The sequence below is a fragment of the Alligator mississippiensis genome, chromosome 4, assembly GCF_030867095.1.
Source record: "Alligator mississippiensis isolate rAllMis1 chromosome 4, rAllMis1, whole genome shotgun sequence".
NCBI classification, from domain to species: domain Eukaryota; kingdom Metazoa; phylum Chordata; order Crocodylia; family Alligatoridae; genus Alligator; species Alligator mississippiensis.
In genome coordinates, this window is record NC_081827.1 from 98,159,016 (window position 1) to 98,177,834 (window position 18,819).

The following is an 18,819-nucleotide window of genomic DNA, read 5'->3' on the forward strand; positions in this document are numbered from 1 at the left end:
CTTTAGTGGCACACAGAACAAACCTTTCAGAAACTTTGTTGCTGCAGACTGCATAGGATAAAAAGCTGTGATGGCAGCCAAACACAACCTGACAGTACAAAAGAAGGGTAACAGATAGTTGAAGTTTAAAGAAAAGGCCCATTCCCATCCGAAAAGCTTGAAAAGGAAATTCCTTCCAATTAACTGGAACAAGACAATCTATAATCAAAGCCACCTGGCTCTCTAACAGGGTCTTCTGAAGTTCCCCTGAGCACCTGCTGCTGAATATCTAAGCTGTCCAGAAGTCAAGTGGGTGATCTGAGAAACTTCTGACCAGGGTAGAAACATAAATGCTAAGATGACAGATCAAGTAGTCTAAAGAACAGGAACAGCAGAGGTCAACACCAGATACAGGACAGTGGCAACAGTTTTCAAGACCTCATTAGGGCTACTGAGAGAATCTTGATTTCTGACTAAATTCCCAGAAGACAGATCCAGATAAGGCACAAAACACCTGACCTCAAGCCAGGAAGAAAAGGAAAGTCAATCAGGAAAGTGAGTCCTGCTCATACATGGAGCAGAACCAGAGAAAACAAAATAACTTTCAGCAGAAAGAAAACTAGTTGGGATTTAATCTTACTGAATCACCAGATCACTCTTTTTGACATAGCTGGTTAAATGAGCCCCTTCTATTGCTAGCTGGTATAACATAACACCATGGCATTGTTTATTTAAAGAACTGAACAAGTTTTGAATTGATCACAGGGAGAAAAGCCTTGAAAGCCAGAGTAACTCTCACTTCCAGTACATTAATGTAAGTATCCTAAGTCCACCACCTGAAACAATTACCAATGACGAAAGCATCTCCCTTAATGGGCCTATTTTTCATTTGCCTTCATTCAACTAGAACATCCTCAGCCACAATACTTCATAGTGTTAAAATGGGAGTGATTCACACATGACCAGCTGTGTACAGACTTCAGATGCAGACTGGTGAAAGATATCACCTCACTGCATTGGCAAGGAATCTATCCTCTCGCAAAAAAGTTCTGTAATCTTGGGTCCTTACAAGGCTCCCAATGCACATCCAATTTTGTGCAGGTATAAGAGAGAACTATTTGTTACATGAACCTTCAGAAATTGGAAAAATACATAAAATTTTGTGAGAGATGAGGTGTAGGTACAGAAAGAAACCCAGACATCCTCTGGCTCTGTACTTGTGATTCCTTACATGTATATTAACGACCTTTTACAGAAGCAGGATGTTGGCTGCTGTGGTCCCCCTGCTTTACCTGTGGCAGGATACGGTGTTATGATCTGTGTTGCACCAGGGTTGACTGCTGTTTTACTAAGAGGTTAGAGATTGTGGATTTGTATCAGATGGTTTGGACAGGGATGATCCTGGCTTGGAGGCAGGTGGTTGGACTAGATGACCTATGGAGGTCCTTCCAACCCTACTTCTCTGACTCTACAATCGCCTATGAGATTGAACCAAATAATCCAAGGGGTCACTTTAATTTACCATTTGTAACGACACTTCTCGCATAGCATAACCCATTTAAGCGCCCTGTTGTTTGTGGTCAGGTTGTCCAGAGTAAAGAATCTAGTCCTATTCAGGATTAGCTCTTCCCTTTCCCCTCGCATCAACTCCAGGGAGATGTGGTAATTGGAATATCCTAATGCCAAGAGCTAATAACTCTCTACTTTTCTACCTAGCTAAGACACATGACAAGGTGCACTTGTTTCCTCTAAACAGCAGTATCAAACACTACAATCTGAATAGGGTCTCCTGCTTTTTTTTTGGTTTTTGTGCAATGCCTCCATTTTATGTAGACCTCTTCCTCAGCCTTGTTTGTTTCAGCAGCGGTTGCTTATCTGCACAAAATTCTAGAGCTAAGCAGCTGAATTCTGCTGCTGTCCTGCTTGTAAGAAAAGTGCTCAAAAATAATTATCCACACCTCTTCCAATTTGACCATGTCATCCATGGAAACTTAGCCCATGATGCTCAGTCCCATTATACTGAATGTATTTTAATTAAGTTATACGTACCTACAGACAACTCTATCTTACTGCCTGGAGCGTCCTCAGTTTGACTCTGAAAGAAGAAAAAAAAAAAAAGAGATGCTGTACTGACACCCAAGCAAAGCTGGAGAATATTACAGAAAATATCTTTCAAGGTTAAAGACAGGTCAGAATAAACGGCGGCATACCTGTGTGAGTGAGAAGTCATTTTCTAAATGAAACTAGAGTCCTGATGCAACCTTGAACACACCTTACCCCAACTGTGTTTGGTGGTAGGCTTATTAAACTGCAAAAGGACATATGAACTTATGCCACAGAGAGAGATGGATGAACAGCTGCTCTGAGAAATTAACCTCTGTCCTCATGTTCCAGTGGTCAAAGGATCAAGTTCTGGGAATGGCAGCCAAAATGATAGCTCATCCTCATGACCTGTCAAGTCATCAAATTTTGAAATGTGCTGCCAAGTTATTCTTCTCCTGGCAGTCTGGAACAGGGTGTTCCCATAACTCTAAGACATCCGTGGTCTAGTGGACTGAATTTGAGACCAGGGGCCGAGAGCTTCTACCCCCAGTTCTGCCAATGGCATTCCGTGTGGCTTCGGGCTTATCACAGCACCTTTGTATCCCAATTTCCTTAACTCCAAAATAAGAACTATATATACACTCTACATTTCCAAAATAGTTAGTGGAGTTTAAAGATTTAGCTACTATCACTAGTGGGACTGATATGATAGGAAAGGGTATGAAGATAAAAAAAAAGAGCGTTTTGTTAAAAATCTGCTAGCAAATAACTAAATTTATAATTCTGCATATTACAGGAAGTCTACTCCCAAGCTGGCTGTTTATGGTGTTAAAAAATAAGCTACTTACTAGCAATCCCATATTTGAAAACTGCTTGGATAAAGGGGTCATCCATGAATCACTATTTCCTCCTTTTAATGGGCACTGAAAAACAGAGATGGGTAATTAAATAGTTTCCCTATCACCTTGCTTCTATTTTCACACTTCCTTGATTCCACCCTTGATTTGCAGAAGTATCACCTGAAAACAATGTTATTGAAAACCACCTCTCGAACGCTACAAGGACACATTAAGCTTTTATTCTGTTAGAGACTTGCCAGATACTATTAAAAACTGACTATAAGTGTTCACTTTTGGGTATCAGGGTGGATGGAGATTTAGTTATGCAATAGGTAACTTCCGTTTCATTCTAGGACCAGAACAGATTTGAGCACAGCGATTTATTTTCTTACTTGTTTAAACAGATGAATTTTTTGGTGTGTTTTATGTGGAAGTCCCCACTGTGCTTTCTCCCCTTTTAGCTCTTTCCTCTCAAATCAACACCATGCTCTGGCTGGGCTTTCAATTTGGCCTCAATGCTATTTGTAAATGATCACAAAACAAAACTGAAAGCCAAATCAGCAATACTAGAGTACAAAAACCAAGCTGAAAAGCAAAGCTAACAGACTATTGTTTTGTGGTAAGAAGAATAAAACAGGGTCTGAAAAATGAGCAAGAAAAAAAAAACCAGGACTGAAATTAATGGGAATCAATGGGTCCCAAAAAGCAGACAGGCAACTCTCCCCAACCCTGGTACTACAAAGAAGACTGATCAAATGCTCCCAAGAGCTGTTGTGAGCCATTCTTTTTAATCTGCATATCTCAGCTCTTGGCCAAAAGGAAGTCCTTGTCTGCAGGTAGAAACACTACTGTTGAAACATTAACACATTTGTTTCCTTGCGCAGCAGTTAGCTCAGCAGCCAAGTACAGTCACCTGCTTCTGCTTTTTCTCACTGTTGTCATAAACTAGCAAAGATGGAATAAGGCCCAGCACAAAAGTAACAGTAAAGAAGAGTGTGTGGGATCAGAATGTTAACAGATTATGTAAAGGGAATCTGTGACAGCCTAATTCAGAATAATGGATCGGCAAGAGAAAAGCAACGACTCTGGGACATTTACTGCTCAGCTTCATTAGGTAGTGGCTCTGCAGCCCACATGCCAGAAGAATTTGGCAACTACTATCAGAGTTACAAGACATAATAGCTTTATTACATTCAACAAGTCCAGAAACCTAGCACTTCAGACACCACTGTAAAGCAGCCACCTCTGTGATGGAATGACATAATACAATAGCTTGTTTTCCAAAAGGAAGTGCCTAATAGCCTGTTTACATCTGGTTTCAGAGCACCTGGCAAGTATGAACAAATCATTCAAGCATTAGGATTCTTACCTTAATTTGTGGTTTCTTTCCTGGCCCCCAGCTTGTTGAGTTGTGGGAGGAACTGCTTCCCTGAGAGCCTGCTGTGTTCCAGACTCCTCCCTCCTCCTCCTCTTCCCAGCTGGAATGCCGCGTTCCTGTTACTGGCCCATCATTCTCCCCCCAGCCATCTTGCATAGATTTAGAACCTTTAAAAAGAAGGAGAAACTTCAAAAGCGAGCCACCCCACAACCTGACTGACTGCAAGGGGGTGCTTAGTTCCCAAATTGTGCTGGTAGAGTTCAAAACAATTCTTTTCTTAATGTTACATGCAGAAAAACCATGTATGAAAAACAAAACCCAGACAATTTCCTGGCAGTAACTCATATTATGTACTTTCAAATAATTTTATTTTAAAAGATATCAAATGTCATTAGCTTAAATTTACAGTATTCAAGAGATGTTCTTGTCAAAAAAAGACTTGAGAACCGCATTTGAGTTTTTCCTCCTATATGCCCTCTTTTACTTTCAAATGTAGGAGAAAAAAATTCTAGAAGCTTTTAAATTAATAGGAGTGAGGGATTTAATCCATACAAAACTTAATTTATATTAGTGCACAACAACTTATTTCAAAATTCTGAACTCTTATCAGAGGGAAAAAACCTAAATTAAAAAAATACCACATTTCCATATCAAAATTGCTGATATGATGATTTTTAAGCCTAGCTAATAAAAACCACTGCTTTGGAAAGCTCAAACTTAATTGCCAGAGACTGATCAAAAATGTGAAGTAAGGGAGGCTTGCCACACAAACAGCAAGATATTCTCCACATTGTTTAGGGTTAGGCATTTTTTTTTCCTTGGGGTTTTTGTTGGTTTTTTTCCCCTTCAAACTAGGATCTGACAGGAATACTGAAAAAATTTCTCTGAAATCTGTAAAAACTAAAAATCAGTTTCTGTTCAGATTAAGCAATAAACAAAATAATCGGGGAAAGAGTCCTTCCAAATAGCTCATGTTTTAGTATATGCACACCAAATAATCTAATAATTGTATCCACACACAAAAAAAAGAGAGAGTCAGCTTCTTGGTTCAGATGTAAAACTGTCCTGTCATATCGGAGTTGCCATTTAAATAAAGCACTGCACCACTACTACAATGCTGCAACTATTCCATTTTATAAGACAAGAGAAGGAGCAGTTTCATCCCCTGCTGGCCTCAACTCTTATTCTTTAAGTGCCAGCTGGCACACCGCACTCATGACCACCCAAAAGCACATTACAACTACAGCTTTTCCTACAGAGCCAAAGTATATCCCAAGCCTGACCCGGTTTGTCTACTAACTTTCCTCTATCCTGCTTTAATTCCATCCATCATGCTGCTCCCTCCAGGGTCTCCACAGACATCTTTGCAAAACTAGATTTCCATCATCTTTTTTTACTACCTAATTTATTTAGGGGCTCGGGAAAAGGGAGTTGGGAATAAATGGTTTAACGCACACCCAGACAGATGTGACTATACAGGAGCCTGTAAACTCAAAAGGGAAGGTGCCCACAAGCAAGAATAGCTGCAATAATGAAAATATGTGCATGGGACATAAGAGACAATAAACAGGGATTCTACAAATATGTCAAGAGCAAGAGGAAGACCAAAGAAACCACAGGTCCCTTACAGAATGCAGAATACAATCTAGTTACAGATGATGCAGAGAAGGCTGAAGTATTTAACATCTTTTTTATTTCAGTCTTCACAAATAGGGGCAGCTACCAGATAAGTACAGCTGGCAGTAAAGATAGGGAAGGAGTCAGGCAGCCTAGAGTAATGGCAGAATAGGTTAGGGGTTACTGACCTGGACAGACTGGAAAAATAACATGCAATTAACTAGATGAAATCCAACAAGTGCAAAGCCCTGCAACTGAGTTGGAATAATTTTATACACAAATACAGACTGGGGAATGACTGGCTAGGTTGCAATACTGCAGAGAAGGACCTAGGGGTTACAGTAGACTGTAAACTGAGTACAAGTCAACAGTGTGCTCTCATTGTAAAAGGCCAACTGTACTGGGTTGCATTAACAGGAGTGTCACTAGCAAATCAAAGGAAGTGACTGTTTAGCTCTACTCAGCACTGGTAAGCCTCACCTAAAGTACCATGTCCAGTTTTGGACCCTACACCTCAAGAAGGATATGGACAGATATCCTTTTCTCTGTGGCTGCATTGGACAGGGCTATAAGCAATGGCCTCAAGCTGCTACAGAAGAAATTTAGGTTGGAGACTAGAAGGAACTTACTGTCTAGGTGGGTGGGTCAAACATTGGAAAAGGCACCTAGAGAAGTTATGGAATTGCCATCCCTGGAAGTTTCAAGAGTAAGTTAGACAGATGCAGCAAAAGCTTTGTTATCTGACACCCATAGGGAATTGGGGGTGCCGGATTACAAAATATGTTGGTTACCTGAGAGGCCGCCTCTCCTGCCGCGTCCGGTGCGCCGCTGCCCCTCCTGCTGTGTCGCCGCCCCTCCTACTGTGAGGGACAGGGAGGGGAGCAGAAGAGAAAGGGGAAAAGAACAGTTATTGTGGGGGCTCAGCAGCACAGGCTGCTTTGCCCCGGGCCAGGGGGGCTTGGTGAAACCGGAAGTGCCACAGTGGGCACTTCTGGTTTCACTTTTACCTTACAAGCTGCCATGCCAGTTAATAGAGCATGCTGGCTTGTAAAGTGCTGGATAATGCGGCTTTTACTGTACTTGGTTACGACGGTTTAGTCAGGGATGGTCCTGCCTTGAGCAGAGGCTGGACTACATGACCTTGTGAGGTGCCTTCCAGACCTACTTTTCCTATATATTAGTAAATGACTAATGCAAATTGTTGCTGTGAGAACATTAACTTTTACATTTATTGATATGCATGCATCTGAATTCTTAGTAACACAGTCGTGCCAAACTGCCATGGAGGTGGACTACATCAGCCACAAAATCTACTACACAACATCTTTTTTGTTACAATACTGATCACATATGCAGGTTATACACAAAAATCCAAGTTAAAAGATTAAGGTTGCAAAGTCAAGTACTCAATAGTTCAGAAATGCTAGAAATAAGGTTCGCTACATGATCTTAACTTGACATTCTTGCATTCATGTCTTACAATTCTCTCAATTACATGATCACATACTGTTTCCTGTAGAACCCCACCTTATTCTATGCACAGGTCTGTGTAGTAAAGGAGACAGATGTGTACCATCTGCTTTATTTTCTGGAGAAGTTGGAAGGTGTGTAGTGAATGAAGCAGGCAACTGCAGGGGAAAGAGAAAGGATGACCTTGTGGTTAAGAAAGATGAAATAAATTCTCTCTTTGACTCTGCCCAGAGAGTTCCCAGATGACGGTGGGCAAGTCACTTTACCCAAACTTTTCACAGATGTCATTAATTGTGGGTTTCTGATCTTCTGGATGCCTAACTCAATACCTTTAGTATGCAATGCTCCGAACCCTACATATCAAAGTTGCATTGCAGTCCCTAAGGTCAGCCAACAGCAATCTCTTGCAGGTTCTCTTTGTGCATCAAACTAGTTCAGTGAGAATATGACGAAGCTCATTCTCGGCAGCCGCTCCTCAGCTTTGGAACTCCCTCCAAGCCTGGACATCTTTTAGCAGTGTTGTAAGACCTTATTATTTGGGCAGCCTTTTGCAGTGGGATTATGTTTTGGAGTACTGCTTGGGGAACTAGTCTATTATTTTGTTTTAACATTTTCTCTCATTTTAGGACTCATCTTATTTTACTCCAGCTACCCTCAGCCTTTTTTGGGAAGGGCAGTGTAAAAATCAAATAAATAAAAAGAAAATAATTATTTTGTGCTTGTAGCTGCTACTAAAGTCAACAGAAACTGCACTTAGGTCCTATAAATGCTATGAAATGTTAAGTACGATAAAGAAAAATCAGGCCTCGGGTACCTCAATTTGGAATTTGAAAATTAGCTATATACTTTTTGTATTAATTTCTCCGTTTATGTTCACCATCTGCAACATGGGTTTAATACCCATCCATCTCACAGGAGTGTCAAGGAAAGCAATGAATACCACAGAAGAGGCAATGAGGAAAATTAACAATTATTTCTTCAGTGCAGGGTTTGAAAAGCAGTCAGTAAAAAAGATCTGTGGCTATACACTTAGTAAGAAGAAAGCAAAAGATTACGTGGTTGTTAGGTAATCACTCTCCATTTTATGGGTGGAATATGGCAGGGGGCCTGTGGAAAAAGTCTATGATTATATAATTAAAAACTATTATAATTGCACATGTAACCTTAATTCTAACATTTCATAACTTCTGAGTGTTTGACCTTGCAACCTTAATAATGTGCACGCAACCGGTGTAATTTCTGTATTTTTTCAAAAGCTGTAAAACAAATTTCTGTAAAACATGAATTCCATCAGGTGGCATCATACTGATGTACATATGGTTTATCATCTAGGTTGCACAGACTACAGCAGGGTCTGCAATATTTTATGGAGGAGTCCAGCATAACACAGCCCAGCTCTGAGATGGATGGGGACTAGGGACCCAGCTACCTCAACTTCTTTCTGCCAAGCAGATACAATGCAGCAGAGGGTGGGCTCCTCCTTTGCCCAATCCCTGGGTGCCCAACTGTGGCACAGCATGGGCAGAGTCCCCTGCTGTCAAATGCTGAAGAAATGAAACCACAGCTCCACAAGCTGGATCTAAAGGCTCCATAGGCTGAATATGGCCCACGAGCTATAGTTTGCCAGCTCCTACACCACACAGTCCTTTGCCACTTAGACTAACTAAGTAAATGAAAGCAGTAATAACCTGTTGTGGTCATGGCCCAATCTTTTTGGGCTATGAACCTATTTCTAGTTTGAGCCCATACAGGTAACAATATGTGTAGCATGAGATCCTACTCTTAAGCACCGGGAATCCATTTTGAACCATGACCCTTAGTTTGGGAACTGCTAGACAATGCAGACCAGAATCAAAAGGAAACAGGACATTTCAGGAATGGTGAGACTCCTGAATCCTCAGTTCCATTCCTGAGCCTGGAATGGAGTATGATTTGCTGGGCTCTTACTCCCATTCATTTCCCAAATAGAATGCCTCTAGCCATTTCAATCAGCTTGAATCTGTCCTAATACTGTCACTATATCACCACTGGCTTCTCGTCCTAGTCTCTATTCTTCTCAGTCAAGTTTCCTCTTCTCATACTTCTAGACCAGGGATGGGCAAAATATGGTCTGCAGCTGGATCCAGCCTGCCAACTGACTGCATCTGGCCTGCAGGTGGGTGGCCTCAAAGTCATGGGGTCTGGTCCTTGGGGAACCGGCAGCTCCAGCTACTGCATCAACTGGGCGGGCTGGCATGTCCAGGCCCCATCCATAGCTTACATCAGCCTCAGCTGTGGACACTGCAAGTAAGTTCCCGCAGGGGATGAGGTGACTACTCAGGACCGCAGCTGATAACCTGATGCAACAGTGTCACTTGCGGACTTGAGTGGACACCCCTATCCCCAGCGAAAACTTGTTGGCTTCGTTCACAGCTGACGCCAGCGCCTGCCCTGTGCTGCTTCTGGTGCACAGGCCAGGAGCTGGTGTAAGTTGTGGGGATGTGCTGTAGGTATGGGGGGGAAGGAGGGGAGGGAAGGGGGGAAGGGAGAGAGAAAGTGAGAGAGGCAACCCTACCCATGATGAACAGCGGTGGCTGGTGCTGGGTGCCAGGAGTAGACATGTTTGCCGCTGCCAGGGCCCTTCTGGCCTGGAGCCCAACACCAGCGCCTCTCTGACTCCTCCCTACTGCTGCCATCTGGGAGGCCCAGGGTAGCCTGGAGGTGGCACTGGTGGTGGTGGCAGGGAGGAGCTACAGGGCAGCCTTGGCACAGGCTCCCTCTGTAGCTAGTGGGGAGCCTGCAAGCACATCCACTGGCAGGTCCCGCTTTTTCCTGGAGCCCAGCACTGGCCACCACCACTCATCATGGGCAGGGCTCTCTCTCCATCTCACTCCAACCATCCCACACCTATAGCACATCGCTACAGCTTACACCAGCTCCCAGCCTGAGCGCCGGAAGCAGTGTGGGGTGGGCACCAGCATCACCTGTGGATGCAGCCAGCTAGTTCCCGCTGGGGATGGGGGCATCTGCCCAAGCTCCTCCTCAGGGTAGAAGGGTGGCCTGGAGGTGCTGCTGGGTCCCCAGATGAGCCTGCTGCTAGCTCTCTGCCCACCCACTCACAGCCCCCTCCCACACAGGGAGATTTGGTGAGCTGCTGCAGGGGTGGGAAAGGGGGCCTTGTTGAACCAGTCCGGAACAGCTCCCCAAAACTCCCTATGTGACCCGTGGGCCCAAATAACTGCCGACCCCTCTTCTAGATTCATAGATCTGACTACCCATGTCTCCTTGCCCTACCAGATCCAGTAAAAACCACATCCTATTCCGTACCCACTTACATTTCCAACTCATCTTGATTCCACTCCCTATTTTCTGATTTCTCCCTTCTGTCACCCCAGGTTCTAGTGGCCTACCCCCTGGCCACACTCTCACTCCTTATTTGCTCTTATTCTCTCTGGTTCTCATGCAAATCTCATGATCCTCACCTCTCTGGTTCTTTATCCAACTAATCCCAGTTTTCCCTCTGTACCTTAGACTACTTACCAGGCCTTTCTATGACATCCATCTACTTCCTTCAAACCCATTAGTTCCAAGTCTCTTTCTTTATTTTCACCTCCATCCCCTGCAACTAGCTTTCTAGCTCTTGCCACCTCCAGTCTCAGTCTCAGACCCACCTATTCCTACCTTTTCCTGTGCTCTCACAGATTCACAGAGGAAGAGAAGGTTACCCATTAAAACAGAAAGATGAGAAATAAGGAGGAGTGCAAAAGAGGGGAGAAGAAGAGCACAGAATCAGACACTGGAACCAAAGGATTTACTATGGCACGTTCCTCTACAAGGGGCTAAATCCAAAAATCTTGACCAGATGACCAGAATTACAAACTTGGAGCAAAGTTTCAGAATATTTTTTTTAGTCTTTTTTTTTTTTTTTTTTGCATTTAGATTTCCTGTTTTAACAGAAAAAAACAGAAAGAAACTTCATGAACCAGCCTTTACTGGGAGAACTGGTTTTTTTTGGTAAACAAAACTGTGTACTATCAAAATCCTAATTTCAAAATGTTTTTTTCCTCACAAGCTCAGCAGGATCTCATTTACTGATAATTCAAACATGACAAGTAAATGATTGAAAAGTTCAGCTTTCTTGGGTTGGGTGCAAAAAAGGCCTGAATAATTTTCTTAAGAGGTATACACAATTTTTCATGCCTAACAGTTTCCCCAACATTAAGTACTTAGGTGTATAGCCAGGGAGAAGCTGCTGAGAGAAAAAGCAACCAATTGCTCTTAGGTAAAGGTAGAAATATGTCATTACCAGTATCGTAGCTGTATGTAAAACCTTATACTAAACATAGTTCCCCTTTGCTTTTCAGTTTGTAGTTGCTACAAGTACTTTATTCAGACAGCCTTCATCAGTATCTTAAAGAACATTCAGTGTTCCTTCTAGTTCTCACTGGGAAAAGATGACACTACATACCTGGCTCACCCATACCCAAAAGTCAGATATTACAAAGCCATAGAATCATGAAAGAAATAGCTTGTGTGTGGCCTATACTCACTAGGTTTCATGGCATTCGGGGTGTTGGAGGGTGCATTCCCCCAGCTTGTAGTCGATGCTCCTGTATCATCCACTTCACCCCACCCGGGACTAGTTTCATTTGGCTCACCCCAGGCGGACGTACCATTATCTGGAGCAGGTGGTGTGCTTTTGCTCCAGACTGCACAAAGGAGAAAGAGTTTTCATTACAGAACAGTTATGAAACGAATTGTCCTTTGCTGTTCAGCTCAAAATAATGAACAGTGTACTATATGTCTGCCTTTAGATAGAGTTGACTCTATCTGGTGTAGCTCAAGCTATCAAAAAGTGCACTAGAACTTCTCCACACTACAGTCAGTGCAGGCATTTAACTCCATTTAGGAATGAACAGAAGAGGACATTTAATAGCAGTGCTATGGAGAAACAATATTACCACTGATTCAGATGAGGAATTAATTCATTAAACAACTCTTCCCCTGACAAGTTTTTAGTACCAAGGGATTAATATTCTGAAAAACCAGGATAAATTTAAGAGTATACATAAAACTACATACTGTTCAAAAAGTGACTGTGGAATGCCACCTTAATATACATCCTGTGAATTCCATATTTGACATATCTGCATTTTTTGCCTCTATTTGTTCTTAAGAGCGTGGTAGAACCAACAGATACAAGAGAGTCAACTAGGCCAATGCATGGCTTATGCATAGTCACATTTGTCAACTAAATTCCAATTTCACAGCAAAGGATCTGTTTTTTCAATATGACAAAAGCAATTTCTTTAAAGAAAACTAAGGTTTTTTGGTTGTTTTTTTAAACAGGTGTAGAAGGCAGCAAAATTTGGCCTGTATAATGTTTTTCTGGTAGCGATGTATAAACCAGTAAGAATATGTCTGGTCTCTCAGATCTCAGGTTGAGTTTACAGGGCTGTCAGAGAAAGAACATATCCTTTTACTTGTAAACTGAGCAGCATTCAGATGGAAGTCATTTAGAGATAATAAAATGTGGAATTTAGTGGTTCTATTTTCACAGCTACTCTTCAGAGTACAATCACATTACAAATAAATCATAATTGTATGTGTAGCCAAACTGTCACATAAGAGTTTAATTTTGCTAATGGATCAAAACTATTAGAGATTAGAAGAATGCACAAACATTTAGACATCTTGTTTCATGGAGGTAAAACAGTACCTGATGCGGTTGATTTGCTAGTCATTGGAGTAGGCAGACTCTGTTCTCGTGGGGCCTGTCCTCCTTGAGAGTTCTTATCCCACAGGTTCACATTCTTATAGTTATAACTGCTGGGGTCTCCCCATGCTGAAGTGCCATCATCAATATCCATTTGCCGACTTATCGATTGTGGAGAAGGTTCTTCCCAGCCACTGGGTTCCTCATCCTTGGGGGCAGATGGCTGTGGCCCACTGTTCCAGTTTGGATTTGGAGGTCGCCCATTACCTGGAGTTTGTGGTGGTGGACCCCAGGAGCCAGAAGTCTCCTGCTGTTGTTGCTGCGGCTGCTGCTGCTGGTGCTGCTGCTGCTTGTTCCAGGAGTTGGGCTGTCGACCAGCCTCATTCCATGCTGGAGTTCTTTTACAATCATCCCATCCACCCTTTGAAGCAGCATTTGCACTATTACCCCAAGTCCCGATCTCATTTTGTCCACCTTCACCCCAACCTGACACTGGTTTGTTTCCTGTACTTTCCCAATTATTATTTTTTGTTTGGTCAACCTCCTCTCCCCAACCATTCTTTCCTGAAGACCATCCTTGATTAGGTTGCCGTCCACTCCACCCCTGATCCTTGTTGGAGTTGTCATTCCAAGAGGAGGATGGTTTTTCTTCTGGTCTTCCACTTCCCCAGTTGGAGGAATTGTTGTTCTTGTAGTCATTCCACCCTCCTGTATTTTTGGGGTCCTTCCACTCTGTTGGGGTTGAGAGCTCACCCCATCCAGACTTGATTTGATTGCTTTGGCTGGGTGCATCCCCCCAGCCCCCTGAGTTCTTTGTCTGTGTTGTAGAGCTCTCCCACCCCTCAGTTCCTTTATCAGATTTCCCCTCTGGCCGTGGCATCTCTTCAATATCCCACACAGTATCTTGTTTTATTTGAGTTTGGCCCCAGCCAGTGTTTGAAAGCACACGAGGGTCCAAATCAGTCCTGCTCAGCAAAGTCTGCAAGACTGCCTGGCAATCAGGATGTGTAGGCCTGTATGATCGGCGTCCAGAATTGTGACTGTCACTACTTCCTGCTTTGTGGTTACTTCCAGTGCTTTGACCTCCAACCTCACTTCCTGCAGAGCTGGAAGATCTTCCCCAACAGGGAGCGTGGGAATTGCCTTGGTTTTCAGGAAGAGGGTGGCCTTTTTGATTGTCCCATGCTCCAGTGCTAGAATTTGGTTGGTTTGGACCACTCCATTCTCCAATCTTCAGTTCATCAGACCCAGACGGCTGTTTCCATTCTCCCTGAGAGACCCCAGATGTCAATTTGTTCCCTTCACCCCATTTGCTTTCATTTGAGTGCTGAGGGCCAAAGTTCCAAGACCCACCACCCGTAGACCTGTTATTGTTATCCCAAGAATCATTTCTTGACCCATTAGGTTTTTGTACAGAACCTCCTTTCCAGGAGTCCTCTCTATCCTTTCCATTGTTCCCGTGGTTTCCAGAATTGCTTTGTCCAGAGACTGTGTCAGTTCCAGAAGGCCCCCTAGCTGTACCCCAAGATCCAACATTCCCAGGCTTTCTTTCTCCAGTGCTTTGTGAAGGGGCATCAGTGCTCCTGGAGGGGTTCCCCAAGCCCATTTCAAAGGGCATTCCCTTATTCTCCATAGGGTTTGGCGAACTTAAGTTCAAGGAGTTAGTGTTTCCATTTTTTGGTCCATCAGTGTTATGAATTTGAGCCTGTTCTCTGCTAGAGACAAAGTTAACACCCGCATTTTCCATCTTTGACTGCTGTTCCCTAGGGGTCTGACCTACTGTGCTAATCTGTGCATTGGAGTTACCATTATCAGACTCCAAAGTCCCTTTCCTAGAACTGCCCTCTTGAACCAGTGCTGGCCAAGCAGATGGGTTACTATTTGGGTTAAAGTTGCTGAAGCCAGAACCGGCGCCGATTCTATCCTGCCCAGTCACATTCCTCCAATTTCCTAGTCCATTGTTACTCTCCACAGCAGGGTTGGAAGATTGAACAGATTTAGTCTTGGGGTCAGATTTCCAGGCCCCAAGATTACATTCGCTCCCAGTGCTTCCAGACTGGCACTGGCTTCCTTTTCCTTTGTTACTAGTGGTGCTTCCTGGCAGAGTGCTCTTCTCTGAGCCAGGGTTTGAGGCACTGTTGTTGTCGGTGGTGTTTTCTGAAGAAGACTCAGTGTCTTTGCTGGCAATACAAGGCCACTCTTCCATGTCAGACCCGTCTACAATCACCTTGTCCCAGATGTGAGTTGGGTTGGCGTTGGTGCCGTTGTTGGAGGAGGCTCCAGGACCCCAAGTGGAATTTGCATAATTTGAAGCAGCAGCACCTCCAATTGTTGAATCTAAGAAGAAAAAGGTCATTTCTCTGCGTTACTATTGACAAGTCCTTTGAAGATCTCAATTATAGATACCACCAATTGTCCTTTCCACTTATAAACACAGTTTTCCAAAACCTTCCAAGCTGTTTTTAGAAGAACATTTTGTGAAAAATGGCATATGAGACTCTTGTTAAAAAGCAGTATTTCACAAAATCCCTCCCCATGATTTTGTACACACTTAAATTCACTGATGTCTGGCACTTTTTACTAACATGCCTGGTTACTTAAAAAGTTAACTAACACGTGAATGGATTACACTGAAGTTAATATAATAACCAGGGATGACCCAAAAGAGAAATCTTTCAAGACCAGTTCTAAAAAATTATTGCAGTTACTGAGCAAAATTCAGAAGTAAAGAAAATTCACATTTGTGAATGTATAATAAAGTAATGAAATTAATACTAAAATTAGCATTCCCTAGTTATGCAAAGTGCAACGTATTCTGTGAATGGAGAAGCAGAGGATGTTGCAGAAAAAGTACCTACCAAAAGGGTGTAGAGTTAAAATTATCCACTCCTTAGATCATCTTGTACCCAATTCCTAGCTGATTTTCAAACTACAAATTCCCTTCCTCCCATCACTGTACAAATTACAATAGTTTTGAAAAGTTACTGAATGTCAGATCAGTCCACAGGTAAACTAAACTAAGCTAGCTATTTACTTGCACCTTCCTTCAATAGCCATCTTATTCTAACATTTATTTCATTGCTGAATTTAGCCCAAACACTCTACGAGACCTGAACAGACTTAAATCAGATATGATATGAATTAATTCCATTGCAACATTAGCACAGTCAATACTGGGTTCATGGCAAATCACACCTATCGAGCTATGTTACTCATTGTTGGTACTAATGCATTCTGGCAGCCTCTTCCCTGCAATCTGTACTGCCCCCCTCGTGTTATTCTTTAAAAATGAGCCTGTTAAGTCATGTTCTCCATTTGATGCTACTTGTCATTTTTCTGGATGTTCCTACCACAAGGACCTAAGAATATCCTGTAAAAGATTTCCTTATGTGAAGACTGAACTTTCCAATTCTTTCTACATGAAGATCTTCTCTAATGAGTCTTGGTACCACTGTGGTAACTCTGCCCCTCTGGGCAAGCTCATTTGGTGAGGCATGAAATCTGTAGAAACATCCATATCATGGTCAACCTTGCCTTCATATGCACTACTGAGTACTGTCTGGCGTCACAGCAGCTGCCCTGAAGGTAAGTCACACCCCTCTAAAAATAATGCAATCCTGTTACACATACCTCAATGTTTAAAAAAAAATAAAAAAAAAAATCTAACTTTATTTATCCAAGAATAAGGATCATGGGAATTTTTACTTACTGATATTTTAATTAGAGAACAAAACTGCTGCCAGCACACATTTTATACTTCTTCAGCTCATTAACCAATTTGATGGGTACTCTCTTAGTCGGTTTCCAAATTTTCAGTAGATAAAAGAGGTGCCCGTCTGTAACTTAATTTCTTGTTGGTAAGGATCCACACACTATACCAAACCTTGAACCTTCTGGTAAGTTTTAACCAAAGGCAGCCAAAATGGATTTCACCTTCCCTTATTAAACAATCAGGGTGAGGTTATGGAGGATATGCAACTCACACCCCTTCAGAGTCCAACCTAACCCTGATATACCGGGGAGAAAAGTTCTGGATGGTGTCACAACAACAGGGAACATGGCTCCATACTGAAATGTACTGGAAATCCAGTTGCAAGGATGGGCTCCAAAGCATGAGAAAAGTATCAGCAAGAAGTATCCAGAAAGGCAGACTGAGGAGACTAGTTAAAGATTGCAGGGCTCTCCCTCAAACTAGAGGAATATTGCCTGTAAAAATATGATTATCACTCTCAGCAGCAGCTCTGTGTACACTCTGATAGTAAAAGCATTTTGTAGATGCACTTGAGGCTGCCTTACACCTAAATGAGCGTGTTCTAAAAACCTCAAAGACAGGGATGCCTGCTAACTCTCAGAATATGCTTTGATCTATTTAGACAAAAGGTTGAAAAGAAACTGCTTGTCCTCATATTTTTATCACCATACCATGTCCTCAAGTCGTTTTGGGAATTTAAGAGAAGGGCTTTGTCCTTGTAAAACAGTGGCTAGGGGCTCCCTTAGCTTTTAAGATGTTCTTACCTAGAAATGAATGTGATGGAGAGAAGGTAAGTTACTCATCTGAGGTGAAAATAGACTACGGATGAACTTGAAATGAACAAACAGCATTGTAGTGCTTTTACTGGTAAGGAAAGCTATGAGGCAGGTCAATAATAAACGTCTGGAGTGCAAAAACAAACAACCCCCCCCTTAAACCCTCACTTCTGGCTTGGTTTACTGTCTCTCACAGAGATGTTAAGAAGAAACAATAACCTCAAAATGCCATAGCCTCTCTTGGAGGCTCTGAGAAACCATGAGATTGTTTAGTAAAAGCCTGCACTTCTACGAAGGGATTAGATCAGTGATTCTCAACTGGGATAGGGAAGCAACCCAGGGTGATGCAAGACCCTTCCAAAAAATGCCACAGTCCCCAGCAGCTGTGATGGAAGTAAAGTGACCACTCCTCCTCCCCCCTGATGCTGAGTGCCCCATCACACTGCAGACAAGCAGTGGCTATGGCTGCTACCTGCCTCCCAGCAACCCCATCCTGGTCATCCCTGTGCTCCCAGCAGTGTGACCGGCTGTGCATGTGCATGGGGGGACACACATGACTGCACTTTTCAACCCAGCTCATCATCATCATCATCATTTCCTCCCCCCCGCCCACCATTGCATCCATGCTCCTGGGGCTGGAGGCATATGTGATTCCAGATACTAGCACCAGAGTAATTGGAAGTGCAGTAGCAAAGGCAGGGACTGCACTTGCCCCTTCAGGTACTCATCAGGGGCAGGGAGGGGGCAGACTATGGAAAAAGCAGAGCATGGTGGGGTGAGGTCCTGCCCCCATCACCCTCATCTGGCACCAACTAGATTTTAGCTCCATGTTTCTCAACAGGGCATTGCTAAATCCCAAACAGTTAGGGAGACTGAAAAATTGAGGACTGCTACAATAGATCATACTCAAATAAAAGAGCATTAAAATATCTCTTCACAAATACCCTGACTGTAAAAAGAGAGCAACATCCTGTACTGGAATGTGAAGAGAAGATGCACATTTTAAAGAACCTATCCACATAAGTGAATTTATTTATTAAAGAAACTTTTACTCTTGCCATCAGAAGTACTGCTATTATGGGGTCAGCTACTACTTGTTAGAAGCCGCAATTTACTCTGCTCATTAGTCCTAGGAGTTTGCAGCATTGGATCAAAACCAGAGTTGTCCAGCTGGAGGCACATGGACTATATCTGGTCCCTGAGAGCTCCCAACTGCTGCCACTGTCGAAGTCTCTTTGTTCCTCCTCCATCCTCCACCTTCTGCTTCCTGG

General features: G+C 43.0%; 1 protein-coding gene across 10 annotated transcripts in view; it reads right to left on the reverse strand.

The window, feature by feature from the left end:
* The window catches only part of TNRC6B (trinucleotide repeat containing adaptor 6B), a 194,374-nt gene that overhangs the window by 28,499 nt on the left and 147,056 nt on the right, over nucleotides 1-18,819 (reverse strand). For 8 of the 10 annotated variants that reach the window (XM_059726381.1, XM_059726380.1, XM_059726375.1 and 5 more), the window contains 6 exons: nucleotides 13,025-15,358; nucleotides 11,856-12,014; nucleotides 6,648-6,716; nucleotides 4,231-4,406; nucleotides 2,871-2,945; nucleotides 2,029-2,074 (listed from right to left, as the gene is read on the reverse strand). In XM_059726381.1, the coding sequence (XP_059582364.1) occupies nucleotides 2,029-2,074; nucleotides 2,871-2,945; nucleotides 4,231-4,406; nucleotides 6,648-6,716; nucleotides 11,856-12,014; nucleotides 13,025-15,358 (2,859 nt within the window). The remainder of the gene's footprint in view (nucleotides 1-2,028; nucleotides 2,075-2,870; nucleotides 2,946-4,230; nucleotides 4,407-6,647; nucleotides 6,717-11,855; nucleotides 12,015-13,024; nucleotides 15,359-18,819) is intronic. The other 2 variants (XM_059726382.1, XM_059726376.1) reach the window with 1 other exon arrangement.